Source organism: Pleurodeles waltl, chromosome 7 (genome assembly GCF_031143425.1).
Source record: "Pleurodeles waltl isolate 20211129_DDA chromosome 7, aPleWal1.hap1.20221129, whole genome shotgun sequence".
Lineage (NCBI taxonomy): Eukaryota > Metazoa > Chordata > Amphibia > Caudata > Salamandridae > Pleurodeles > Pleurodeles waltl.
In genome coordinates, this window is record NC_090446.1 from 800,359,868 (window position 1) to 800,384,692 (window position 24,825).

At 44.2% G+C, this 24,825-nt stretch overlaps 1 protein-coding gene across 1 annotated transcript in view; it reads left to right on the forward strand.

Annotated features, from left to right (window-relative positions):
• Positions 1 to 24,825, forward strand: part of LCP2 (lymphocyte cytosolic protein 2) — a 465,302-nt gene that overhangs the window by 290,749 nt on the left and 149,728 nt on the right. Inside the window, exon 5 of the mRNA XM_069201712.1 lies at positions 18,923 to 18,954. Within this exon, the coding sequence (XP_069057813.1) occupies positions 18,923 to 18,954 (32 nt within the window). The remainder of the gene's footprint in view (positions 1 to 18,922; positions 18,955 to 24,825) is intronic.

Here is a 24,825-nt window from a genome sequence, read left to right on the forward strand (position 1 = left end):
TCTTGCGACAGTTGTGCTGCCAAGGCAGACTATAAAACAATAAAATCAAAATGACTAGAAATATATGGTTTAAAGGTAACCTCACCACTCAATAAAATTGTTGGCTTTCCTACTAGTTGCATGAAAGAACTGTTTGAATGTATGCCACAGATTGTGCATCCTGTGCAAACCAGAAGAAAATATCTCTTACTGACATTAATTTTCTCTCAGGATATTACCTCTAAGCTTTGTGTTTCAGCTCACAAATGAGGAATAAGTTGTGATAATACTGAACGTCTATGCATATTGTTGGTTAACTTTAATTCTAGTGGTTTCGGAACAATAGTTCACCTTCATGTGATGAAGGCTTACAGCATTGTGTATATTGCAATTTTCTACAAAATGTCAAGTCCACCAAATGGAAAACATGTGTTTTAAAGTTTGGACAGTGCTCTTAATAAGCCTTTAGTTTCAGAACTTGGCTCAATGGGACAAACTTGTAAACTAGAGAAAAATATAAACACCATTTGAAAATACACTTAGAACTATAATATATAATAATAAGAACTGTTAGACCTGACATCCTTGGCATGGTCTCCCCTGCCTTGTTTGCCTCTGCTTCCCATTTTTTGACTCTGTGCTGGACTCTGTTTTTACTGTTTTTGGTACTCTGGGCTCGTTACCACTGCTGACCGGTGCTAAAGTGCAAGTGCTCCCTGTGTAAATTGTCTGTGTGATTGGCTTTTCCATAATGGCATATTTGATTTACAGGTACATCCCTAGTAAAGTGCACTAGAGGTCCTGAGGGCCTGTAAATCAAATGCTACTAGTGAGGCTGCAGCACTGATTGTGTCACCCACATTAATGGTACTGTAAACATGTCTCAGATCTGCCCCTGCAGTGTCTGTGTGTGCAGTTTTAAACTGACAGTTCGACCTGGCAAGTGTACCCACTTGCTAGGCCCAAACCTTCCCTTTTTATACATGCAAGGCACCCCCAAGGCAGGCCCTAGGTAGCCCCATGTAAAGGGTGCAGTGTATGTTAAATGTGGGACATGTACTGTTTTAGGTGTCCTAACAGTGAAATAGTGGCAAATTCGGTTTGCACTGTTGCAAAGCATATCTCTCTCATAAGTTCACATGGGGGCTACCTTAAAAATATCTTTTAAGTGCACTTTCTCTTTGAGAGCAGATATAAATTTGGAGTTTGGTGTCTCTGAGCTCATAATTTAAAAATACATCTTTTAGTAAAGTTGTTTTATTAATTGTCAGTTTGAAAATGCCCCTTTTCGAAAGTGGGTATTTTCTTGCTTAAAACATTCTGTGACTCTGCCTGCTTGTGAATTCCCTGTCTGGGTCAGACTGACAGTTAGTTTGTTTGTGAATCCCCTCTAGCCAGTGACACAAAGGGAGCTAGAGTGTAGCCTTCATATTCTGATGAGCCATCTGAGATAGAGTGGAGGGAGAAGTGGTCAATTACACCTGAATGGCCTGTGCCGCTCACACAATGCAGTCTCCAACCTCCTGGTGTGTGTCTGGGGCCAGGTCTGGGCAAGGCAGGATCTTGTGAACAACAGAGACTTTCCTTTGAAGTTTACCTACTTCAAAGGCAGAAAGGGGTATACGTAGTGGACTCAAAATCAAAGATTTTTAGATTACTTCTGCAACCAAGAGGAACCTCTGCCAAGGATAAGAGCTGAAGAGCTGGAGGAGGAGTACAGCCCGTTTGCCTGTGACTGTGCTTTGCTGGGTTGGCCTTCAGTTGCTGCTTCTGCCTGAAAGAGGACAAAGACTGGACTTTGTGGTTTATTCCTGCTTGTGAAGAATCTCCAAGCGCTTGGATTGAGCTTGCCTCCTGTTTTGAAGTCTCAGGGCCATCAAAGACTTCCTCTGCCAGCACCTGGACTCTCTGCTGAGACTCCTGCCCTGACAAGTGGTGCCCTATCCAGTCCCTGGCCCTTGAGAGGTGAAGTTGGCAGAAGAAGGACTGAAATCCACGCACAGAAGACTGTGCAGAGAACATTTTGACGCACCACCTGCAATGCGGCTGAAAAACTATACACCACCTGCTTCGCAACTAAAATCGATGCTCCACCTCCATCGCAGCTGGGAGATGGATGCATTGAGGCTGCAGAAACGACGCAACACCCACTTGCGGATGCTGATAATGATGCAAAACCCATGCAGTGCGGTTTTCCAACATTGTGCAAACAGATTTTCACGCATCGTCGCTGGGTGTCAAAAATCAACACAAGCCTGCATGGATCCGAGGCGCCCTGTCCAGGAATCGTCGCAACGCTCTCTTGGGGGAGAAAAACAACACATTGCATCCCACACGAAAGGAGAAACGATGCACGCCCTTATTTGCAAGTAAGGAATCAACACATCGCTGGCTTTTTAGATGCACATTCGCCCATGTAGCTTTATTTTTGACGAAAACCAGGTAGTTCATGTTTTCTATGGAGTAAGACTCATTGTTTTGAAAATTCATAACTTTACTTGTGTATGTTGAATGCTTGTCATTTTGGTCTTGTTTAATTTATATAAATATTGCCTATTTCTCTAAACTGGTGTGGTGTCCATTTTGTAGTGTTTTCACTGTATTACTGTGTGAGAAAGTAGACTCTTCCTAGCATGTTTACCCCCATCCTTGGCCTGTTTGTCAGTGTTTTTTTTACTGTGTCTCTAGGATCCAGCTAGTCAGGACCCCTGTGCTTATGGTTTGTGGCCTACTTGTCAGTATGTTTCACTGTTTTCATCAGTATGTCTTACTGTGTCACTGGGATCCTGCTAACCAGGACCCCAGTGCTTATGCTCTCTCTGGTTCCAAATTTGTCCTTACATACTGGTATCCCAGTATTTCACTCCAAATTGGCATACTGGCCCCCCATTATAAGTCCCTATATATGGTACCTAGGTACCCAGAGAATTGGGGTTCCAGGAGATCCTTATGGGCTGCAGCATTTCTTTTGCCACCCATATGAAGCCCATACAAAGGCCTTTACAGGACTGCCATTGCAGCCTGTGTGAAATAGTTCATGCACTTTTTTCCCACAGCCATTTTCACTGCACCAGGTCACTTATAGGTCATCTATATGTCAGACCTTAAGACCTTGAAGGCTGGGTGCAAACTATGTGTGTGTGAGAGCACCCCTGCACTAGCAGAGGTGTCCCCACATTGTCCAGGCTCATTTTCCCAGACTTTGTGAGTGCGGGGACACCATTTTAAGTGTGCACTGGACATAGGTCAATACCTATGTACAGCTTCACAATGGTAGCTCCTAATATAGCCATGTAAGGTGTCTAACAACTGGGAATTGTACCCCAATACTGATTCCAGTATGTGTTGCACAATCCCATGCACTCTAGGGGCTCCACAGTGGACCTCAGTACTGCCATACCAGCCTTTTGAGGTTTTCCAGGCAGCCCCATCTGCTGCCACCTCATAGACAGGCTTCTGCCCTCCTGGGGCTTGAGCAACTCAATCCCAGGGAGGCAGAACAATGCATTTCCTTTAGAAGAGGGGTGTTACACCCTTTCCCCTTTGGAAATAGGTGTTACAGGCATGGGAGGGGTATCCTCCCATAGCCTCTGGAAATGCTTTGAAGGGCAATGAGGAAGCCCCCCTTGCATAATCGAGTCTCCACCAGTTCAGGGCCCCCCAGTCCCTGCTCTGGCATGAAACTGGACAAAGAAAAGGGGAGAGACCACTCCCCTGTCCATCACCATCCCAGGGGTGGTGCCCAGAACTCCTCCAGAGTGTCTTTGGGTTTTGACATCTTTGATTTCAAGTTGGTGGGCCACTCTGGAAGCACCTGAGTGGCCAGTGCCAGCAGGTGACGTCAGAGACCCCACCTGATAGGTGCTTACCTGGTTGGGTGACCAAGCCCCTTCTCAGGGCTATTTAGGATCTCTTCTCTGGGTTTTCCTTTAGATTCGGATTGGAAGACTCCATCATGAATCCTCTGCATCCCTTACTTTATCTTCTACTGACGGATCAACCGCTGACTGCTCCAGGAACTCCACACAACTGCAACAAAGAAGCAAAGATTACTTCTGCAACATTGTAACTTCAGCTCCGCCAGCAACTGCATCACTTTCCAGATTGTGCATCCTCCGAGGATTGCCTGTCTTCAGCCTGCACCAGAAGAACTGAAGGAATCTCCTGTGGAGTGAGGGATTCACTTCTCTGCTTCAGCAGGCACCACTCTCTAGTGACGACCGGTGGCTTGGGTCCCCTCTCCAGACAACAGGTGTGGATCTAGTGACACGGGAGGTGGACTAAAGTGACTCTGACAGTCCCAACGTCCAGCTGTCCAAATTTGGTGGAGGTAAGAGCTTGCCTTCTTACGCAAGACAGTGCCCCCGTGCAGCTCATGACTTGCAGTTGCCAAGGTTTGTGTGTGACCTTCCATGAAGTTCTTCATGCACAGCACAGCTTAGGCCCTCAGCACTCCAACCTGTGACGCACAGCTCCCTGAGTGGTTCTCCAGCTGCGTGGGAACCCTTTTTGTTGTGCTGCATGGGCCTCCATTTGCTCCTTCTTTGTCCCTGTGCTGTGGGACTCCTGTGTGTGCTGCCTGGTCTTCTGAGGGCTATCTCAGTTGCTGAGATCCCCCTCTGTTTCCCCCTCCTGGGTAGAGGCAGCCAGGTCTCTCCTAATCCCGGGCAGCGCAATTTTCCACTAACCGTGAGCTTTGCATGTTCCAAGGCTTGTTGGTGGAATCCAGCGATACAAACCAAACTGCATTCATCCATCCAACATGGGGCATCTTCTGCACCAACCAGGAACCTGCAACTGTCTTCTTTGGTGCAATACTGACTTTGTCTTTTCACCTGTAGTTATCCTTTTGCCCCTTCATCTGGGTTAGCAGGGGCTCCTGTTCTCCCTGGACTCTTCAGTGCTTCTTGGACTTGGTCCGCTTCTCCCACAGGGCTTCAGGTCCAGGAATCCATCATTGGGGTCATACAGTCTCTTCTGGTTCTTGCATTGTCTTCTATCATGACTTCTAGTGTGTTTTAGGAAACTTACTGTGTTTTACTCCTGCTTTCCTGGGCTCTGGGGTGGTGTATTTTAATTACCTTTGGTGTCTTCCTACATTCCCAGCACCTCTCTATACACTACACTTGCCTAGGTGGGAAACCGACTTTTGCATTCAACTATTTTAGTATATGGTTTGTGTTCCCCCTAGGCCCTTTGCAACCTATTGTGATTTTCACTGTTTGCCCTATTTTCTGACTATTTACTTACCTTTCTTTTTGGTTACTAGTGTATATATTGTGTAATTTACTTACCTCCTAAGGGAGTATAATCTCTAAAGTATTTTTGGCTTTATGTCACTAAAATAAAATACCTTTGTTTTTCCTGACACTGAGTATTGTCTTTCATGTGTGTGAGTACCGTGTGACTACAGTGGTATTGCAAGAGCTTTGCATGTCTCCTAGTTCAACCGTGGATGCTCTGCCTACAGTTACCTCTAGACAGCCTGGCTTCTAGACACTGACTACATTTCACTAATAAGGGATAACTGGACCTGGTATAAGGTGTAAGTACCCTAGGTACCCACTACAATCCAGGGCAGCCTCCTATGTAATGTTTGTTGGTATGTGAGAAAACAGGGCTGATTGCAGAGGTCCCCTAACTTGTTGCCGCCATTTTTCACTTTTTGCTGGTGGTTTCCTGACTCTGTTGGTGCCCTGAGTACTTCTAACCATTCCCAGGGCCTGTGCTCTGTGTGAAATGAGTATGCAAATTAGGCCAATTATAATTGGCTATGTCAACCTACCTATAAGTGCCTAGTATATGGTAGGGCATGTAGGTTTAGGGACCCCAGGATAGGTAGTGCACCTATAAGTGCACTGCTGAGGTGCCCAGGGTAATTTCAAAGGCAGGCCTGCCTTGCTGGCTGCTTTTAAATTAAAGTTATATGCAAATTCGACTTTGGAATTAAAAGTACCTCCAATTCTTAAACTACCTTATTTTTACATATGAGTCGTCCCTGAGGTGTGCCCTATGTTCCCCTCGGTTTGGGTGCCATGTAACTATAAACAGGGACCTTTTTTAAATAGTTTTATAAGCCCTGGTGAGGTAATACAGCCAAATTCCTTTTTCCCTCACTGTAGTGAATGGCCTCCATAGGCTAAAATGGGGAGACTTTATTTTAATTAACATTAACAATTTAAGTCCCCTTAAGTGTAAGATACCAGAAGTCTAGTATCAAATTAATTGTTGTAATAAATCCCACAACTTACAATTGTTGGATTCAATATAACTAGTTCAGGCAAATAATTTTAAACTATATCTGAAAAGTTGCCAACTTCAGCTCTGTAGTGCCCTTCTCTGATTGGCCAGCGTATGGCAGCCTTGATGAGGTGTGAAGTGGCCTGGGCTGAGCACAAAGAATGTGCCTGGGGGAGGAGAACTACCTCAGCAGATGGGGGAGCAGGAAGGTGGGGGGCTGTCAAACTAGTCTTCCAAGGCATGGAAGGATATTTGGAGCAACCCAGCACCTCCCTCACATCCTGCAACCCCCAGACAAGTAGGTGCCCTCTTGATCTATATTAGTAGAGGGCAGGAGAGTGGTGTGTTTAGGAATTTTTGCCACACCAGTGGCTGGGCTCAGCCAGATGTAACCTCCAAAAATCAGTTTCAGCCATGATGGATTTTTGAAGAATGTTGCTCCTTGGGACTGATTTGTGCCACACTTCCCAGGAAGTGGTCATTACAGGGAGAAGGATCCTGCATCTGATTGGAGAACCAGGACACCCCTGCTTTTCACCCATGAGCAAGGATAAATATGGCAGAGCTGCACCCACACCTTAGATCCCTACAAGAAAGAACATCAGAAGAAGGACTGCCCTGCTGGACCCCTGACCTGCACCTGGACACTGCACTCTGAAGGACTGCACCAGCTGCATACTTGGGCTTCAACACAAGAAGGACTTTGCCTGGCTTCATCTGGTTCAAGGAAGGACTCCCTGTTTGCTACAGGTGAAAACTTGCTAACCAGAGTCCCCTGCATCAAATCCTGAAGAAACTGACGAGCTTACCACTGTCCAGTGGCCATTTTGGAGTTTGAGCCAGGTGCATTCTGGGAGTTGTAGTCTGCACCCTCAAGGAGAAACTCAGAGCTTCTGGAACCTTGGGGTGAGCTGTGGACTCCTAAAATACAGTAAAAGCCCTTCTGGAAGAAGATCCAGAAGTTTGGAGAACTTTTTGGTAAAAGCTCCTTAAAGGGACCGAGCTGCCGCGGCAACTCTAGCCGGCTTGCCTCAACCGTGACCTGGCCTAACTAGCAGGTTTGTGACGCTGAAGAAAATCTCCGAAAAAGTAATTAAGTCTGAACGTAAAAAGTTGACCTGGACCTTCCGAGCAGTGTATCCAAAGAGGGCTCAAGGGACGTCAGATCAAGATTCAGGTTCAGCACGGGCGAAGGATTTTCATCTTGAAAAATTGTCTAAGGCCGAACATAGAAATCTTCGTCGAGGGCTCCCATGAAGCATATGTGAGGAAGGGCTCCAAGGAGGTCGAATCGGACTGGCGACTTCTTCCCGCTGAAGAAAATCTTGAGGAAAATGACTAAGGCCAAAGGTAACCTTTTGACGAGGCCTCCTGCCTGCTCTAGCCGAGCAGGGCTCCATCGCCGTCGGCTTAAACTTTGACATTTTGCTCTGGTCGAGGTGCGACCAAATGACCAGATTGGCACTATTCATTTCTATGAGCCAAAAAAACCCACTAATCTTTTAACAGTTCATATCTTCAGTTCCCCTTACCTGATTTTATTCATTTTGGTGTAATTTTAAAGAGAAAAATACAGTCTATTTTTATAAATTGGTATTGGATTTTTATTGCGTTTTGTGTTTTACTTATTTACTGTTGTGTGATTTTTAAATGCTTTACACATTAATCTCCTAAGTTAAGCCTTGTCGCTTGTTGCCAAGCTACCAAGGGCTGAGCTGGGTTTAATTTATTGAGACCTAACAGGACCTAAGTGGAGGTTAGTGGCCTATTGTTCAGTGTAAGTACTTACCTGCCCTTACCAATAATCCACTTTCCAACATCATTCAAATACTTTACACATTGCCTTTGAGATAAGCCTGACTGCTTGTGCCAAGCTACCAAGGCGTGAGCAGAGGATATCTAAGTGTATATCTCCATTGCCCTGACTAGAAAGAGGGTTCCTGCTTGGACAGAGTGCAAACTGACTGCCAACCAGATACCCCATTTCTAACAAGTATATTATATAAAATATTCGATTCCTTTATATTATATAATATATTATTAATATTTCTGAACAATATTTTGTTATGATTATATAGTATAACATATTACATTTCGGTCGTCTGGGAGGGGGTGGATGTTGGCGGTTCCGAGCCAATGCTGCACCGCTGTGCAAGGACTGCTGTGCCATATTACTGCTCGTAATATGGCGGACGGAGTCCTTCCGGCATGGCGGTGCTGGCGGTGGAACCACCTCTAACCCGCTGTCTTTCAGTCCAACAGTGTCGCATCTCTGCCTGTTTATGGGCAGAAATCCGTAGGTGACACCTTATACGGTGGTCTTTTAGCACCCGCTTCAACTGCGGTCTTCGCAAAAGACAGCTGAAGCTGAAATGAGGGCCCTAGCTTCCATGGAAAGAGGGTTTTTTGACCTGACTTTATCTTTGGAACTGCTTGACGAATCTTGAAGAATTTGTTTTTTAAAACGTGTAAAGTAGGGTCTTGTAGTGCATAGAAAGTTTTGGAGTGATCCATAAAGTGGGGACTGGGAAAAAGGGGGGTCAAAAAAAGTTATCTCCATTGTTCATTCCCATAGAGTCTTTAGACAAGCCTGCAGCCTGCAGGAATTACATAAAATATGGCAGAATGGTATCTTTTGTCCAGAGATCACTCTTTTTGTTATTTGGTGTAAATCCGTTCAGTAGTTTTCAAAATATTGAAGGAAATCCTAATTTCTATAACTAGAAGCATAAACAATTTACATATAATCTAGATTTTGTGTGGAGAATTGATTGCCTGCTAACACTTCAACCAGGATGTGTTGGCAGCCATTATGGGACTTGGCTTCAACCAAGTCCCCCCAAAAGAAACACAAAAAAAGGAAAAAAGGGGCAGGGTAGGAATACCCTAACCCCCAAGCCTTAGTCAAGTGTCCCCCTGGTACCTCAACAGGGCACAAAAAGCATTAAAAAAAAACTTAGAGCAAAATATGTGGAGTTTGCAGGAGAACTTAAAAAATATACAAACGCGGTCCCTCATGCTTGCTTTTCCTTTTGCCAAGTCCTGGGGCCATGCTCCCTTTAAAAATAAAATGAAGAGGGAGTTGCACAGAGCTCTAAAAAGCCCCTGGGACCACCACCTCCCCAAAGCTATTTTTTTAAAATAAATATGCAGGGTTGCCACACGGACCCCCCGGAACCCAGGAACCACCACGTCCACAGGGATACATAATTAAAGGGAATAGGGCGCCCTGCGGACCACCCCGGCCCACCCACTCCCTGGCCCTGCCCTAACTAAACAAACAAGGCAGCTCGCCCTACCTCCTGAGGTGTTTATCCTCAGGAGGTAGCTGTTTGCTTTTGCTTGGGGGGAGCTGTGGCTGCTCCTGCCAAGCAACAGTAAACACTCTGTAGTATTTATAGTTAGTTTTATGAGTTTTATTTTCTCCTTTCTTTTAATGTTGCAATTGTATATATTGTATGGTATGTTCTATTTCCCCCCACGCTGGCACATTATGTTACAGTCTAGAATGCTTTTATTTTCCACATGGAGTAGTTAGTTGGGAGAGAGCCGTGCCAGGTATGGCTGGAGTTTCTTTTCCAGAGATGTACAAATAAATAACTGAGAAACTCCAACTTCAAGGACTTCTTATTTTGATACTGGATTATACCACCACATTTTGGCGACGACTTAAACTTGGGACCCTTCCTGGATTCTTCCGAAACTCCAACACACAGTCAATTGCCATTTTCATTTTTCTTATTTTTAAGGTACTGTTACAATAGCTTTGTGAACATTTCTTTTTTAGTTGGCTCATTTTAGGCAATTTCATTTTTCCATTTCTGGCAACTGCTCTCGTGTCGCATTGCTTGTTTTTTTAAATTTCCGTGTGGTTGCTTAGCAACCTCCACATTTGTTGTGGACGCGCTCTAATTTCCTGACACGTGCTTCTTCCTCTGATTGGAATGCAAAGCATTTATTATTTCTTTCGATGTGCACTGTTTTCTGTACGCGTGCTCTCCTCCGTGCTGGTAGCTTTCAACTACATACTTTGGAATGCGCTATTTATTCTAGAACGTGCGCTCCCCTGACATCATCATCTCCAGCTATTTCATCGTGCTGCATATTTCTTCGTATGGATAGAATGCACTGGATTGTTTTCTGGAACCTATCTTGAACGTTGTATCAGTGCATTACTGCAATTTTTCTCGAAGCCTTGAAAGACTCCGTGTTTATTGACTGGCTACTCTGTGCTGGATATTAACCTTGGATATGAAATTTTACATGTGACTGTGTTTTCCTCAATTTTTTTTTTTCACGTTTTCTGCTTGGCTACAGTTTTTGCAGCGTTTAACATACGCATATTTATTGCTGCAATTTATCTCAAAGCATTGGGTGGCTTTGTGTATGTTGGATGTCTACAATATACTATATTTGAATTTACTGTCTATTTACCAGTAACTACTTTTTCTGGAACATTTACTTCAATTTTTCTACTTTTGCAATAGTTATTTGCGGTGTTTACCATTTTATGTTATTTTTTTTCTCTTACATTGTACTCATTGTACTTTACTGCACTTGTTGTGCTTATAATGTTCTAACATTATTTATTTATTTATTTTATGTTTTTTTAAACATATTTTTTCTCTGTATTAATTCAGCACCAATCATTTTGGGGAGTCATGCAGAATATCACGCCACCTCCATTCTTTCTGTGTGTTCCTGGGTTCCTCCTTATTCCATGGCATAAATGGAAAAGTTTTGCTAACTTACATCCGAGTATGTGGCAGCAACTTGCCTGCAGAGAGGAAAGCTTTTCTTCTTCAACATTGTCTTGGAGCAGAGGGACAAGAAATTTTGGAAACTTTACCTACGATAAATTATCCAGATGGTGCTGAAGGTGATTCCTCATTGAATGAGTTTGAAATAATTTTGCTTAAGTTAGATCGACATCATCTACCAAAGATTTCTATTATTCTTCAAAGGTATTACTTTGGTAAATGTAGACAAAATGACAGTGAAACAAATTAAGACTTTACGTAAACTAGCTCCCACCTCCCAGCTGCTCCTCCCTCCCACCTCCCCTTATATGGCAGCCGCTGTGCAGTGAAGGCAGCGACCCTTGACCCTGCTCCAGGTTTTTAGTTTCTCCCCGCCGTTGCGTCTCTGCGGCCCCACCCCCCTGCCTCTGCTCTATACTTCCATTTCCCCCGCTGCTGCGTCCCTGCGGCCCCGCCTCACTCAGCTTGAATCTTCTGTTTCCTGCTGCTGCGCCCCTGCAGCCCCGCCCACGCTCGCCCATTCGCCGCCCCGCTCCCACCTCCCAGCTGCCCCTCCCTCCCACCTCCCTTTATATGGCAGCCGCTGCACGGCCGCGTGCAGCAGGTGCGCCACTGGTGCTCCAAAGGTGTGTCTAAGGCAAGCCTGTCTGCGCCCGTCCGCATCTGGACCGTGCCCAGCACCAGGACCTCTGGTCTCCAAGACCGCCACGGCAACCAACGCCACTACACCGCCAGCACCCTTCTCGCACTCAACACCGGACGATAACACAACTGCTTCTTGGCCTCCCCTAAGCACACCCAGGGACCATTCACCTGCCGGAATTGCAGCTTCACCAGCCTCCAAATCGCCAAACTACCCGCCGAGTCAGACCGCAACTACCTCCAATGCATCCTACTGAACACCCGCTCTGCACACAAACACGCCGTCGAACTCTGAGACCTGCTCGACACCTCCAACCCGGATGTCGCCTTCCTGACAGAGACCTGAATGAACTCCTCCTTGGCCCTGGACATCGCCATAGCAAGTCTGGTTGGCTACAAGATCACCCGCAGGTATCGCACCAACGTAGTCGGAATCGCCATCGTCCACAAGAACACCATCAGGGTCATGACCTGTACCTACGACACCCTCAGCACCGCTGAACACCTGCACTTCCAGATCCACACCAACTCCAACACCACCCTCAGAGGAATTCTCATCTACAGACCCCCTGGACCATGACCTCAGCTCTGCGACTCCATCGCCGACCTCGTCAGCAGGCACGCCCTAGCCTCCGCCGACTACATCCTCTTTGGCGACCTGAACTTTCACCTGGAGAACAACAATGACTCCACTACCTGAATCGACAACCTCGCCACCCTCGGACTCAGACAACTCGTCACTACACCAACACACTCTATTGGCCGCACGCTGGACACCGACTTCTCCACTAGCCCCCACGTCACCTTCAGCCACATCACCGAACTCCCATGGACTGACCACCGCTGCATCCACTTCACCTTCCGGAAAACCCACCGCACACCACCGCACCCAACAGATCCCCTGCCGCAACTGAAGCATAGTCAGCCAAGACCAGCTGAACACCAGCCTCACCCAAAACCCACCCACCGAACCCACCAATCCCGACCTATGCAGCCTGCAACCTCTGGCACTGGATCGACGACTGCGCCAACCCTCTCGCCCTGCTCAATAAACCCTCCAACAGAGGTGCCAACAAGAAGCCAGCTGGTTCACCTCGGACCTTTGAGCCTCCAAGCAAACCTGCCGGAAACTGGAGAGAAAATGGCTCCTCGAACAAACACCAGACAACCATGCTGCCTTCAAGAACGCCATCCGCAAACACCATCACATCATCAGATCTGCCAAGAAACCTTCCTTCAAAGACCGCCTTGGCAACAACGCACACAACAGCAAGGAGTTGTTCAACATCATGAAGGAACTCTCCAACCCCAGCTCCAACACAAACGACATCCCACCATCACAAGACCTGTGCAACTCCCTCGCCACCTTCTTCCACCACAAGATCACAGACAGCTTCAACAGCCAGACCACCCCGTCTACAACCAACTCCTCAGACTCTCCACCCACCTTCAACTACGACCCCTGCTCATCTGGGCCAACGTGAACGCAGATGACACAATCAAAACCATGAGTACTATCCACTCTGGATCACTGTCAGACCCATGCCAGCACCACATCTTTAACAAAGCAAGCGTCACAATCGCACCCCACCTCCGCAAAGTCATCAACATCTCTTTCGAGACCGCGACCTACCACAAGAGCTGGAAGCATGCTGAGATCAATCCTCTACTCAAGAAACCAATGGCAGACCCGAGAGACCTCAGGAATTTCTGTCCCATCTCCCTGCTCCCATTCCTGGCCAGGGTCATCGAGAAGATCGTCAACAGACAACTGACCCACTACCTCGAAGAAAACACCCAACTGATCCTCTTCCTCACCAAGGACCCGCTCACCGCCAAATCCAACCTCCATGAAGGAATGAAGGCCGTCGCTGAATGGTTGAGGAGCAGCTAACTGAAGTTGAACTCAGATAAGATGGAGGTCCTCATCCTCGGTGCCAACCCCTCAGCCTGAGATGACTCCTGGTGGCCGACTGCTCTGGGAGCAGCCCCGACACCCACTGACCACGCACGCAACCTGGGCGTCATCCTCGACTCAAAACTCTCCATGACCAAGCAAGTCAGCGCCTTCTCCTCATCCTGCTTCAACACCCTCCGCATGCTCCGCAAGATCTACAGATGGATCCCCACAGATACAAGAAGAACAGTCACCCAGGCTCTCGTCAGCAGCAAACTTGACTACGGAAATGCCCTCTACGCAGAAGCCCCAGCCAAACTCCTCAAATGACTGCAACGCATACAAAACGCCTCTGCATGCCTGATTCTCGACGCACCCCGCCACAGCTACATCACTCCCCACCTGAGAGACCTACACTGGCTCACCATCAACAAAAGGATAACCTTCAAGCTCCTCACCCACGCACACAAGGTGCTCCACAACACCGGTCCAGCCTACCTCAACAGACGACTCACCTTCTACACCCCGTCCCACCAACTCAACTGAGCCGACCTCGCTCTCACCACCATCGCCCTCATCCAAAGAGCGACCACCGGAGGCAGATCCTTCTCTCACCTCGCTGCCAAGACCTGGAACACCCTTCCTTTGCTCCTATGACAAACCGAAGATCTGCTGACTTTCAGGAAGCACCTCAAAACCTGGATATTTGAGCAGTAGCAGCACTCCCCCTCCCCTCAGCACCTTGAGACCCTTACAGGTGTGTAGTGCACTCTACAAATGTATTGATTGATTGATTAAATGCAATTTTGGTGGAAGTTTTGATGATCGCATTCATGATCAGTTCATGCTTGAATGTAAGAGTGACAAGATTAGGGAGGCTTTTTGGTCAAAGAGTGATCCTACTTTAGATGATGTTCTGGTGATTGCAAAGAAAATTGAACACTCTGAGTCATGCATTGAGAATTCAAAAAAATCTAAAAATATTTTGTCTACTGTTCAGTCGTTGAATGTTAAAGCCAAAAACAAGACACATGTCGATATAAAGTCAAAGTTATTATGTTTCAGATGTGGGTCTGCATCACACATAGCTAATAGAAAAGAATGTCGTTCTCTAAATGTTACTTGCAACAAGTGTGGGATGACAGGATATTTAGCCAAATGCTGTAAGTCTTTGGGTAAGCAGAAATTAAAAGTTAACGAGGTTGAGTGTGGTGATAACGAACATAATTTTGTTCTGCAAGTCGTTAATGATGTTAATTGTGTTTCGAACATCCGTTGTGACTATCCATCAGATCTAATGGAAGTGAATGGTGTCAATATTTATCTGATGATGGACTCAGATGCAAAGTTATCTCTAGTATCAGAGGTGGATTATACAAAATACTTTCAAGGGAAGGTATCCCTGGAAGATCCAGATGTTACACCGTACAGTTACGGTGGTAAGCCTATCGAATTAAAGTGATACTTTGATGCTACTATTGTGTTCAAAGGTAACAAAATATTTCATAACATGTATGTTACTGTTGTGGGGGATACTATTTTGAGTTGGCCTTATAAAAAGTTGTTGGGGATTATTTTGAATCCTAATTCTATGTCACAAGTTCAAGTACAGAAAATGTGTAGTTTTGGTGAAGAATTAGTGCGTGAGTTTCCTGATGTCTTTAATACCAAAGTGGGTGTATTAAGGGTTACAAACATCGTATTGTTTTGATAGAAAATGCGCGATCAATTGCTTGTAAGGTCAGGAGTATTCCTTTCAGTTTGCAAGACAAGGTGAAAGCTGAAATTCAGAAGTTGAAATCACAAGGGATAATTGAAGAAGTGGAAGCAGCTCAATGGATTGCTCTCATTGTTGTTGCTTCAAAAAAATCTGGGGATAACAGGTTGTGTGTTTGTCATATCTGTTAATGGTGTCAAAACTAAGGATGACTTAGTCAAGACCATAGTGAATTTGTCCACCACAGAGAGAAAGGTAGATATTCAAGTTTTTCTTGGAATGGCTGAATAATATGCCTGGTTTGTTCCAAATTTTGATAGGAGATCCAGCTCTATTAGACATCTGCTCAGGAAAGGAGCAGAATTTCATTGGAATGAGGAATGTCCAAATTAATTTGAGGATCTTCAACAGGCTTTGTCTTCTGCTCAGTCTCTTCGCAGTTTTCATCGGGGTATGCCCTGCTGTGTTATTACTGATGCCTCAGATAAAGGTTAGGTTGTGTTCTTAAACAGCTGAACAATGGCAAGGATAATATTATTGCTTTCGCTTTACGTAGTCTACGTGGTGCAGAACTTAGGTATTCCACAATTGAGAAAGAGGCTCTGGCTATATTTTAGGCTGTTAAGAAGTTTAAGCAGTTTCTTTGGGGTGTACGGTTTGAAGTTCAGACTGATCATAAACCGTTATGAGAAATGTTTGAAAAAAGGGTTTGGACAACGTTTCTTCTCACATTTGTGAGTGGATTGTGGGTTTACAAGATTTTCATTTTGCTATTAAGTATGTACCCGGGTGTGAGAACAGAACTGCTGATTGTTTGTCCAGAATGAGGACAGCAGGTTTGGATGTGAGTGATGATGATGGTTAATGGTGGATTGATGAAGATGTTAAAGTGTGCAGTGTAACTGATGGCTGTATTTCAGAAAAGGAGGGGATACAAGAATTAAGCAAAGATAGTGAATTATTGGAGATCAGAGATTTACTGGCATCTGGGAAGTTTTGTTTGAGTTCTGAAGGAAAACAACTTGCCGTTTAAGAAGGTGTGGCATGAACTTTCTGTACAAAATGGTTTGGTCTTGAGGGGTTGTAAATTGATACCTCCATCTAGCTTATATGAACGTCTCATTAATTTGGCACACTCTGGTCATCATGGGATATGTAAAACAAAAGAAAGAATGCGAAGTGTGTATTGGTGGCCTGGTATGGATTTGGCCTTGGCGAGTAAGGTCCAGGATTGTGTAGAATGTAAAGTGGCTGATAAGTCCTTGAAACCTAGGACACAGCCCATGGTGTTAAAAGAATTTCCCAAGGAGGTATGGGAAAAGGTATCTATCGACATTATGGGCCCTATATGTTGTGGGGCTGTTTCTAAATATCTTATAGTCATTATGGATGTGTCATCATGTTGGCCTGAGATTTTGATGACTTCTGAAATTACGTCTATGACTGTTGTTAAATTTCTTTCAAATGTGTTTAGAAGAGAAGGAAACCCAAAATACATTTTGACAGATAATGGGGTTCAATTCACCTCTAAGTTGATGTGTGATGTTTAACCTCAAGGGGTATTGTTCATAACAAATGTGCTATGTACCATTCTGAAACTAATGGGATGGTAGAACACCTTAACAGAACTTTCAAGGAAACTATTCAAGTGGCAAAGCAAATGGGTGAGAATTGGAAGAAATGGGTTATGTCAAAAGTTGAAGATTATAGGTTCACTCCTCATTCAAGCACTAGTTAATCTCAGTTTGTAATGTTAAAGAAATGTGTTCCTCATACCAAAATTAATCCTCCATGGATGAAAGAGTATGTTAAGAAACAGTTCAATTATGAAGATCAGAAGTGGATTGCTCTTAAAAAAATGTATGTATATATATACATATATATATATATATATATATACATATATATATTTATGATGTACCATACATACACAGTACCTACGACAATTTAGACTTGCAAGTTACATTAAATGTATACAAATAACAGATATTCAGATTATTTATACTTATGCCCTCATTACGAGTTAACCATTATCGTATACAATAATAATTGCACCAGATAAAAACTGGCACAAAGGTTTTTAAAGTTATCAGGTGCACTATGTATCATGATTGTTTGGGAAGTAACATGCAGATTTCAGTGTTTACCCCACCAACATTTTTATATGACAGTATTTACCAGGAATATTTCCCCCAATCCATTTTGCGGATTTGACTCGCAATATTTACACACAACATGTACAATTCCACTATGTGCAGTTAACACAAGTTACTGCACATATCTTACAGTCGACGCTCACTGTGCTCACAAGGGGTGGGGAGGGGCGGGTGCGGCACATGGGGGCGAGGAGGGGTGGGATGGGGCAAAATGTAAAAAATAAAAAAACATTAAAACGTACCTGATCCGCTGCCGTGCCTCTTTCTCCTGTTGCTGCAGGCACAGGCTCCCAGCCTGTCCTGTGGCCAATCCTGACCCTGCACATCCAGACAGACTGGGTGACTGTGCCTGCTCTCTCCAGCCCAGCAACACAGTGCCGGACGGAGAGAGCCTACTGTGCATATGTGTTTGGCTGGCCCAAAATGGCCAGCCAAACATACATGCGCACTGAGGGGAGTGCACATTGTACTACGTTCATACTCGTCATCTCCAATGCCCCTCCTCTTTAACAAACAAAATGATAATAAACATGGGTTATTATTGTTTTGTTTGTTAAAGGATTTGCAGCAGTTGCTGCTGGCTGGTGGGGAGGGGGGCAATGCTCCTTCGCCCTTACGAAGAAACCGCCGCTGATATCTTAATGTATCGGCCCACTCATAATGAGAGCCTGAGTATTTTTAAAACATGTTAACAAAATGGTTGTTTCTATATCCAGATAACACATTCTTTTTGTTTTGTCAAAATAATATGCACAAACATGGCTATTGGAAATGCATGAATGTAAATGGATGTTCTTAAAGATACAAAAGTCAAAATAGAATTAATTGTTGTGTCAGAGTGCCTCATAAAGCGAATAATTGGAAGAAGCATTCTATAATCCAAATGTCAGTGTATCCCACTGAGATGGACTGGTTCCATTCCACATGAGAAAAAAATCACAGAAGGCGGTACCTCTAAGAGCCTTTTTGTTGCTTAACAACTCCTTTAGCGCTCCTAAAATGAACATATATCTGTGTGAATAAAAACATTACACCATACGATACATTCAATGTATGACATTTTAGTGAGTTTTCAGGAAGAAAGCCAATGTCATGTATTCTTATATTTATCCCCCACTCAAGGGTTCCTAAGGTTATCTTATCCGTGCTCTTAAGTTTTAGCTACTAAGGCTTTACTTCCTTCTTTCTAATAGCTGTCTCTTTATTCCTATTATTTTCCACCAGCTCTCTTACTAAACCAAAATGCTCTTGGGAGTTAGATTTATTGTAAGGCATGCATAATAATGTTGCTCTGACTTAGAAAGTTGACTTATTGCGTGCTTTAAAGAATGACACACTAGCTTCAGGGATACTTTGCCACAGTTGCAAGCTGAAATATTGCCTAGTACCAGGATTATACATTGTATAGTTTGCCTTGTGTTTGCTTACGTTTTTAATAAGACCATTACATTTTGCTGTGTCACTTGAATCAAAAATTTTAAACAAAAACAATTTCAGCTGCAATATTAAATATATGTGTATATCTTTACAGGACTCAGACACAGAAAGTCCCGGATGAGCCAGGTACATCTTTTTATGAATTGAATGTTCACCATCTCATCAGAAAATGTAGACATGTGTTCTCCTGCTTCTTTATCATGTGTTTTAAGTTGTTTTATTTATTTAGATTGAGTTCGAATTTTGTCGACATTTGGAAAATGCATGTTGCTATTTTGTTTATCTCTAACAGGGTTTGGGAACACATATTATATTTGGCAGTTGTGGATTGTCATGGTCCTTAATAGAGTCTTTCAACCATTAAATGTCTTGCAGCTTACTCTACTATCTCACCATAGCACAAACATAATGAATCAGCTGTTTAATGGAGGTTTCCGCATTTGCAAATGTACAAATTTACAAATGCTACAGGCTTATAAATGTAAATTTCACCCAAACGCTCTATTTATATGTGCGTCCCTCATATTTGACATGCCTCTAACTGTGGTGGAGGAGAGGAGACATACACGCGAACAGGAATGTTTGACTGTGCGTTTGATGTGGGGCGTAGGATGTGGTCCTTTTAGTGCGGCTGTGTTACTGATGCGATCTACCCAAGAGTAATTTCCCAAATATGACACAAATTGAGTTGCGTCCTAGGGTATCTAGAATGGGTGACTATGAAACCTGGTGTTTGAATTACTGCAGTTGATGCCAGGAATTAGTTCAAAATCATTATTTCAGTCAAGAACCTTGACCATAAAAGCATAAATAGACATCAAACTATTAACATTAAAAGAACAAAGTTTAACACCTCATTGGCCAGCCAAAAACACATTCCATGGTTGAATATAAAAAGTATAAAATAGGTAAAACAACCCTTAAAACATCAAAGAATTGTCAATTGGAACAGCAGACTTTAAAATAGGCCCATTTTAAAACAGATGCCCTAAGTAGACAGTGACTGAAGATGATAAAATGCAGGTCTACATTTTTTTATCTTAGCTTTACGTAGAGCGGAAATAAGTAAGCCCATTATTAATTCTCTGTAAAACCTGCATAGAAACAGAAAGTGCAGTAGGGTTTGGTCTGATGTTTGGTCACAGGGACAGCGACAAACAGTAGAGGCATCAAACTGTCAGAGGTGAAAACACAGTTTCCATCTCACAGAACTCAGGTGGGACCTCAAAAGCAGCAATCGTTCCCAGTGAATATTAACCCAGTGGAGATAGGGTTAAAATCTAGGCCACGTTTTAATCAGCACATACTGTCTATAAGAATTTGAATATGATAAGGCCAGGCCATCCAACACATATCCTCATTCATGATTGTTGAGGGGTCAGTAAAAAGACTGGGCCTTCCAAGGCTAGAAAGGTTTTTTTGAATGTACTGAAACCATGGCAGAGGATTCCCCATGCAAACTCCAAGCAGTCTTTAATTACCGCTGTACAAAGGGATGCCTGGGCATTGGACCAAATTGAACACCAGAGTAATAATGGAGCTAACAATATATTCTTCAACATAATCTAAACCAAGCTCATCATGCACCTTATTGTTGCTACTGGTAGGAGGAACCCCTAAAAGCTTGAGCAGCACTCTGTTTTCTTCTAACTGCAGATTACTCAGATTTGAACAGCCCCAGATACCAGCACCATTTGGTAAACCAGGAACATATCTACATTTAAAGATCCCAATGAAAGGGTGAATTGGCTTGTTCCCTATGCTTACAGAAATTTTTAAAATCACCCAGTGCCACACATAAAACTTTAACACCTGTTAGCCAGGCACGTAGACTAGCTAGGGTTTTCTTCAAAAGTGATGCCTAAGTAGGGAAAGGGTCACACAAGCTCAACTTGATGAGCCTTAATATGGATGGTATGGGTCTTCACATTTCTTGGACCACAAACTATTATACATGTCTCATACCTATTTGTTTTCTGATTGAGGTCCACAATGAAGTCAATAAAGCTGTCGATGATCTTCAGCCCATTAGATGTATTAGCCAGTAGGATGATGTCATCGGTATTAAGTATTGCCAGCACCATCCTACTGATAATTTAAGGGGTGTCATTTTTAAGCCCACTACAGCTGTACCTAGTTTGTTGATATACAGAAGAAAGAGGATTGATGCTAGCACACACCCCTGCCAGACCCTTCTCTGCAGCCTCAGAGGATCAGTGCTTTTGCCATTTTCGCCATACCATACACTGGCCTGGAGATTCAAGTGGTATCAATTAAATCTTATTAGCACATTGTTAAATCCAGTAGGCACAATTGTGGCCACCAAAACTGAAAACATGAGCACTTTCAAAATATGTGTCAGTGCAGCATTCCTACGTTAAGCTGTTAATCATGCAACGTTCTGCTGATATCTGGGTCACTAAAAGCATTACTAAAATGTATGCTCCAAGATTTTTATGGAGGAATCTAAATGAGAAATGGGTGATAACAAGCTGCATCTTGTCTGTTCTCTTTCTTGAAGACTGGGCCTATAGTAGCAAATTCTCTAGGACTCAGGAAACGCGTCCTAACAGAGAGCATAAAAAAGATTGGTAAGCAGTGGGGCTCAGAAATTAGTATTGGATTTGTACAGGTCTACTGGGACGCCGTCTAGTCCAGAGGCTTTATTGAGCAGGCAGTGCTGTATAGCTGCAATGACCTCTCCTAGAGAGAATGATACTCCTATAGGGAAATTTGATCGGGCAGGATTCCAGAAATTCCTATAATCCTTGAGGTACAGTCTCCCACCAGCTTACATCAGCTTATCCCAATGCATGTTTCTTACTTCAGCTTTCCCCGTATTCAAGGCCTCCGAGTAATCTTTCCTACTTTGAGCTATTTCCTCCCTGTTCTTTGGAGATTTCCCTCCATCACTCTATTTGCAATGCCTCTGTAAAGAAAGACATAGTCAATAGTGGAGCACTACCCTCTCCCACTGAATGTGACAAAGTTGTATATATCGTGCTTTAGGAAATCATAAGCATTATGCAAATTATGAGTTACTAAAATAGGGAAGAGAAGAGTGCTGCTAGCAGTGTGATTCCTGCTAAAAGATTGATGGGAAAATTCAAGAGTCTGAGATTCAATGAGTGCTGTTGTGTCTCCCAGTTTAACATTAAAATCACCCGCTACCAACATGTCAATGCCCCCCTTGGAGCGAGGAGGGCTGGAGGTCAAAGAGTCAATATGTGGAGACGGGCAGTAAAATTCCTGTTACCTTCAGTCAAAAATGTATTATTATAAAAATTTATCACAAATAGACCTCCTTTTAGAGGCCCTTTTTAGTGAAAAGCCTGAATGAGCCTGCCGACAGCGTCGATACATGATATTGAACAGCCCAAGGAGACCTGAAACCAAGCTAGTAATCTGGCACTCGCCCACCTCGAAAAGGAGTGAGCAACATGTTGAGCAGAACTAACAAAGTTATCACACAAAACATTTTCCGTGACCCAGGTCTCCTGCAGCAAAACAACATCAAATTGCTGGATAATATTCACCCATGCCTGTGATCCCATCTTGGCCTTAACCCCTGCTATGTTCCAGCTAAGCACCCTGAGGTAATACTGCCCAGTCGGCACCTTATTGACAAAAAAGGCACCATACTCACCCTTCTGCAGGGGCCTAAACAGGGGGCATCTCTGACACACTCAGTAATGCAGCAGGGCAGGGCAGCTAGTGGTTGGAAGCTACAAGGTTTTGCATCAGAGAGTCAATCCACCTCAGATATGGTGGAGAATGCTGCAGAGAAACTGGAAACCGCAAGCTCTGGAAGATGACCCCATTAGTTTGAGTTGTTGAGCACCTCAGCACTAGCGACAGATTACTATAAAAATAAGAACGTGGCAAAAGTTGGATTGAATTTGATTGGATCAGCCCCCTGTTAGCCGGGGACACCCGACTAAGAGGGTCTTTAGAAATTCAAAATGATACAATTCCCATTGAAACACTTTGTCAGGAGCCCACCCACCCAATCCTTCATACCATTAAAATATCTTCGATAGGGCAGACAAAACATGCTGATGGATTAATTTCAGTTTTCAGCCAATGGGAGACCTTATTTCTCAGTTCAATGATTGTGTCAACAGCCCTCAAAGGTAACACAGAGGCATTGGCCAGAACGATCTCATATGGACTTGATGCAGTGGAAAATGTAATGTGGGAGGCCATCCCTGCGTGATGGTGCCTCCCATTGGTGCAGTTGCTATGTCCCTAAAGGTGCCGGCCTCAATGACCATGAGTTAGTCGCAAGATTCAAGCCTCCCGATAGCAACGGGGCAGTCACACAAGTCAGGTGTAGAAGCTGTAATGGTGCTGAAAGTGGCTGTAAAATGAGGGTTAGTACTGCCATGCCTTGCCTGCCTGAGACGGCACTCCCTCTGTCATGCACATCCTTGGCTTCAACATGGCACAAGAAGGTTGATTTGATGGACCCCAGCTGGGAAAGGACAGGGTCTAATTTAGCACTCTGAACAGCATCATATTCCGCTTTAAGTAAATTGACCAAATTCTGCACGTTATTCAGACCCTGCCAGAAAAAGGCCTCAGTTGGTGGATCGAAGTTGGTCTTACTAGCTTTCCCTTTAGTGGTGGCAGTCCTCCTCCTTCATTTACACACTGAGATGGAGCTATGGGATAGACTAGGCATCTTGGTCATTATTGGATGGAGCAATACTGGTCAAGTTGCAATCACATGGTTGGTTTTAGGGACCACATATCAAAGGAGTACTGTCAGATCCAGACAGGCCAGTAAACACTGGTGAGTTTCTCCTAGATAATGCCTCCAGTCATTCTCTGTGGTAGGAGTCCGTCCTCTCTCAGGGAGAGTCTGCAGTCTGCAGTTAGTTACCTCAGCCTTTTTGGAAACTACCCTGACTTCCTGTGCCACAAAGCCATTGATGGTCAAATTTCAGGTAGGTGCTGGGGAGGATAGCTGTTTACTCTGGCAGCCTTTCTTTTCCTCATGTTAAGATCAGCAATTCAGTACCCACGAAACTGGACTAGTAAGATTGAACCAACAAGGTACTTGCCACAATCCAAGAACAAGCCAAGTGGGTGGCCCAGCCCAGCCACTTTCGGTCAATGATGGGCGCAGGATGGGGCCACCTTTGGCCTGGACACCGCCTGCACCCTTCCTATGCTGCAGGTTTAGTGACTGGGCTACATAGCACTGGTCAGGTCTGCCCCTTGTGCAACAAGCACCTTCTGGTGCATAGCGTTATGGAACCTTGCGTCCCCAGGAAAGCAAACTTGGCATCCTGCGATTCTGGTTTAGGGGCCACGCTATATAGTCCTGGTCAGGTCTGCCCCTCACTCAACAAGCGCTTCCTGGTGCACAGAGTTTTGGAACCTGGAGTCCCCAGAAAACAAACTTCATGTATTGGGCTGCGGGTTTAGGGGCCACACTATAAAGTGCTGGTCAGGTCCTCCCCTCGTGCAGCAGGTGCTTCCTGGTGCACAGTGTTATAAAAGCTGGAGTTCCCAGGAAAACAAACTTGACATCCAGGAATTACATACTGGTGGGTGTGTTGATCCTTGGTATCAATAAATTCATCCATACTTTTTCAGTCTTCCAAGACATTTCTATGCCTCCATCTTGCTCTCAGTATTCAAGGGAGAGTCAGATACTTGCAGTCACATGGATAACTAAACAATAATAAAGGAGAAATTGCTGATGTTCCCCAATAAGCATGACACTGATTATTTGGATGTCCATTGAAAATTGGCTGTCCAAACTTCACCTCACCAATTAACTATTGTGGCGCAGCCAAGGCTTTTCTCAAAATAGGTGCTGTGAGTGAGGGTCTTGTACGACACAATTACCACAGTTGCACTGTAGATGTGAACGTTCAATTACAGTTGTTAGTTGATGTTACAAAACACCATTTTAGTATCTTTAGATTTGAAATTACGCCTTTAATATAAAGGAAGGTCGAACATTAAAAGTGCACATCAAATATT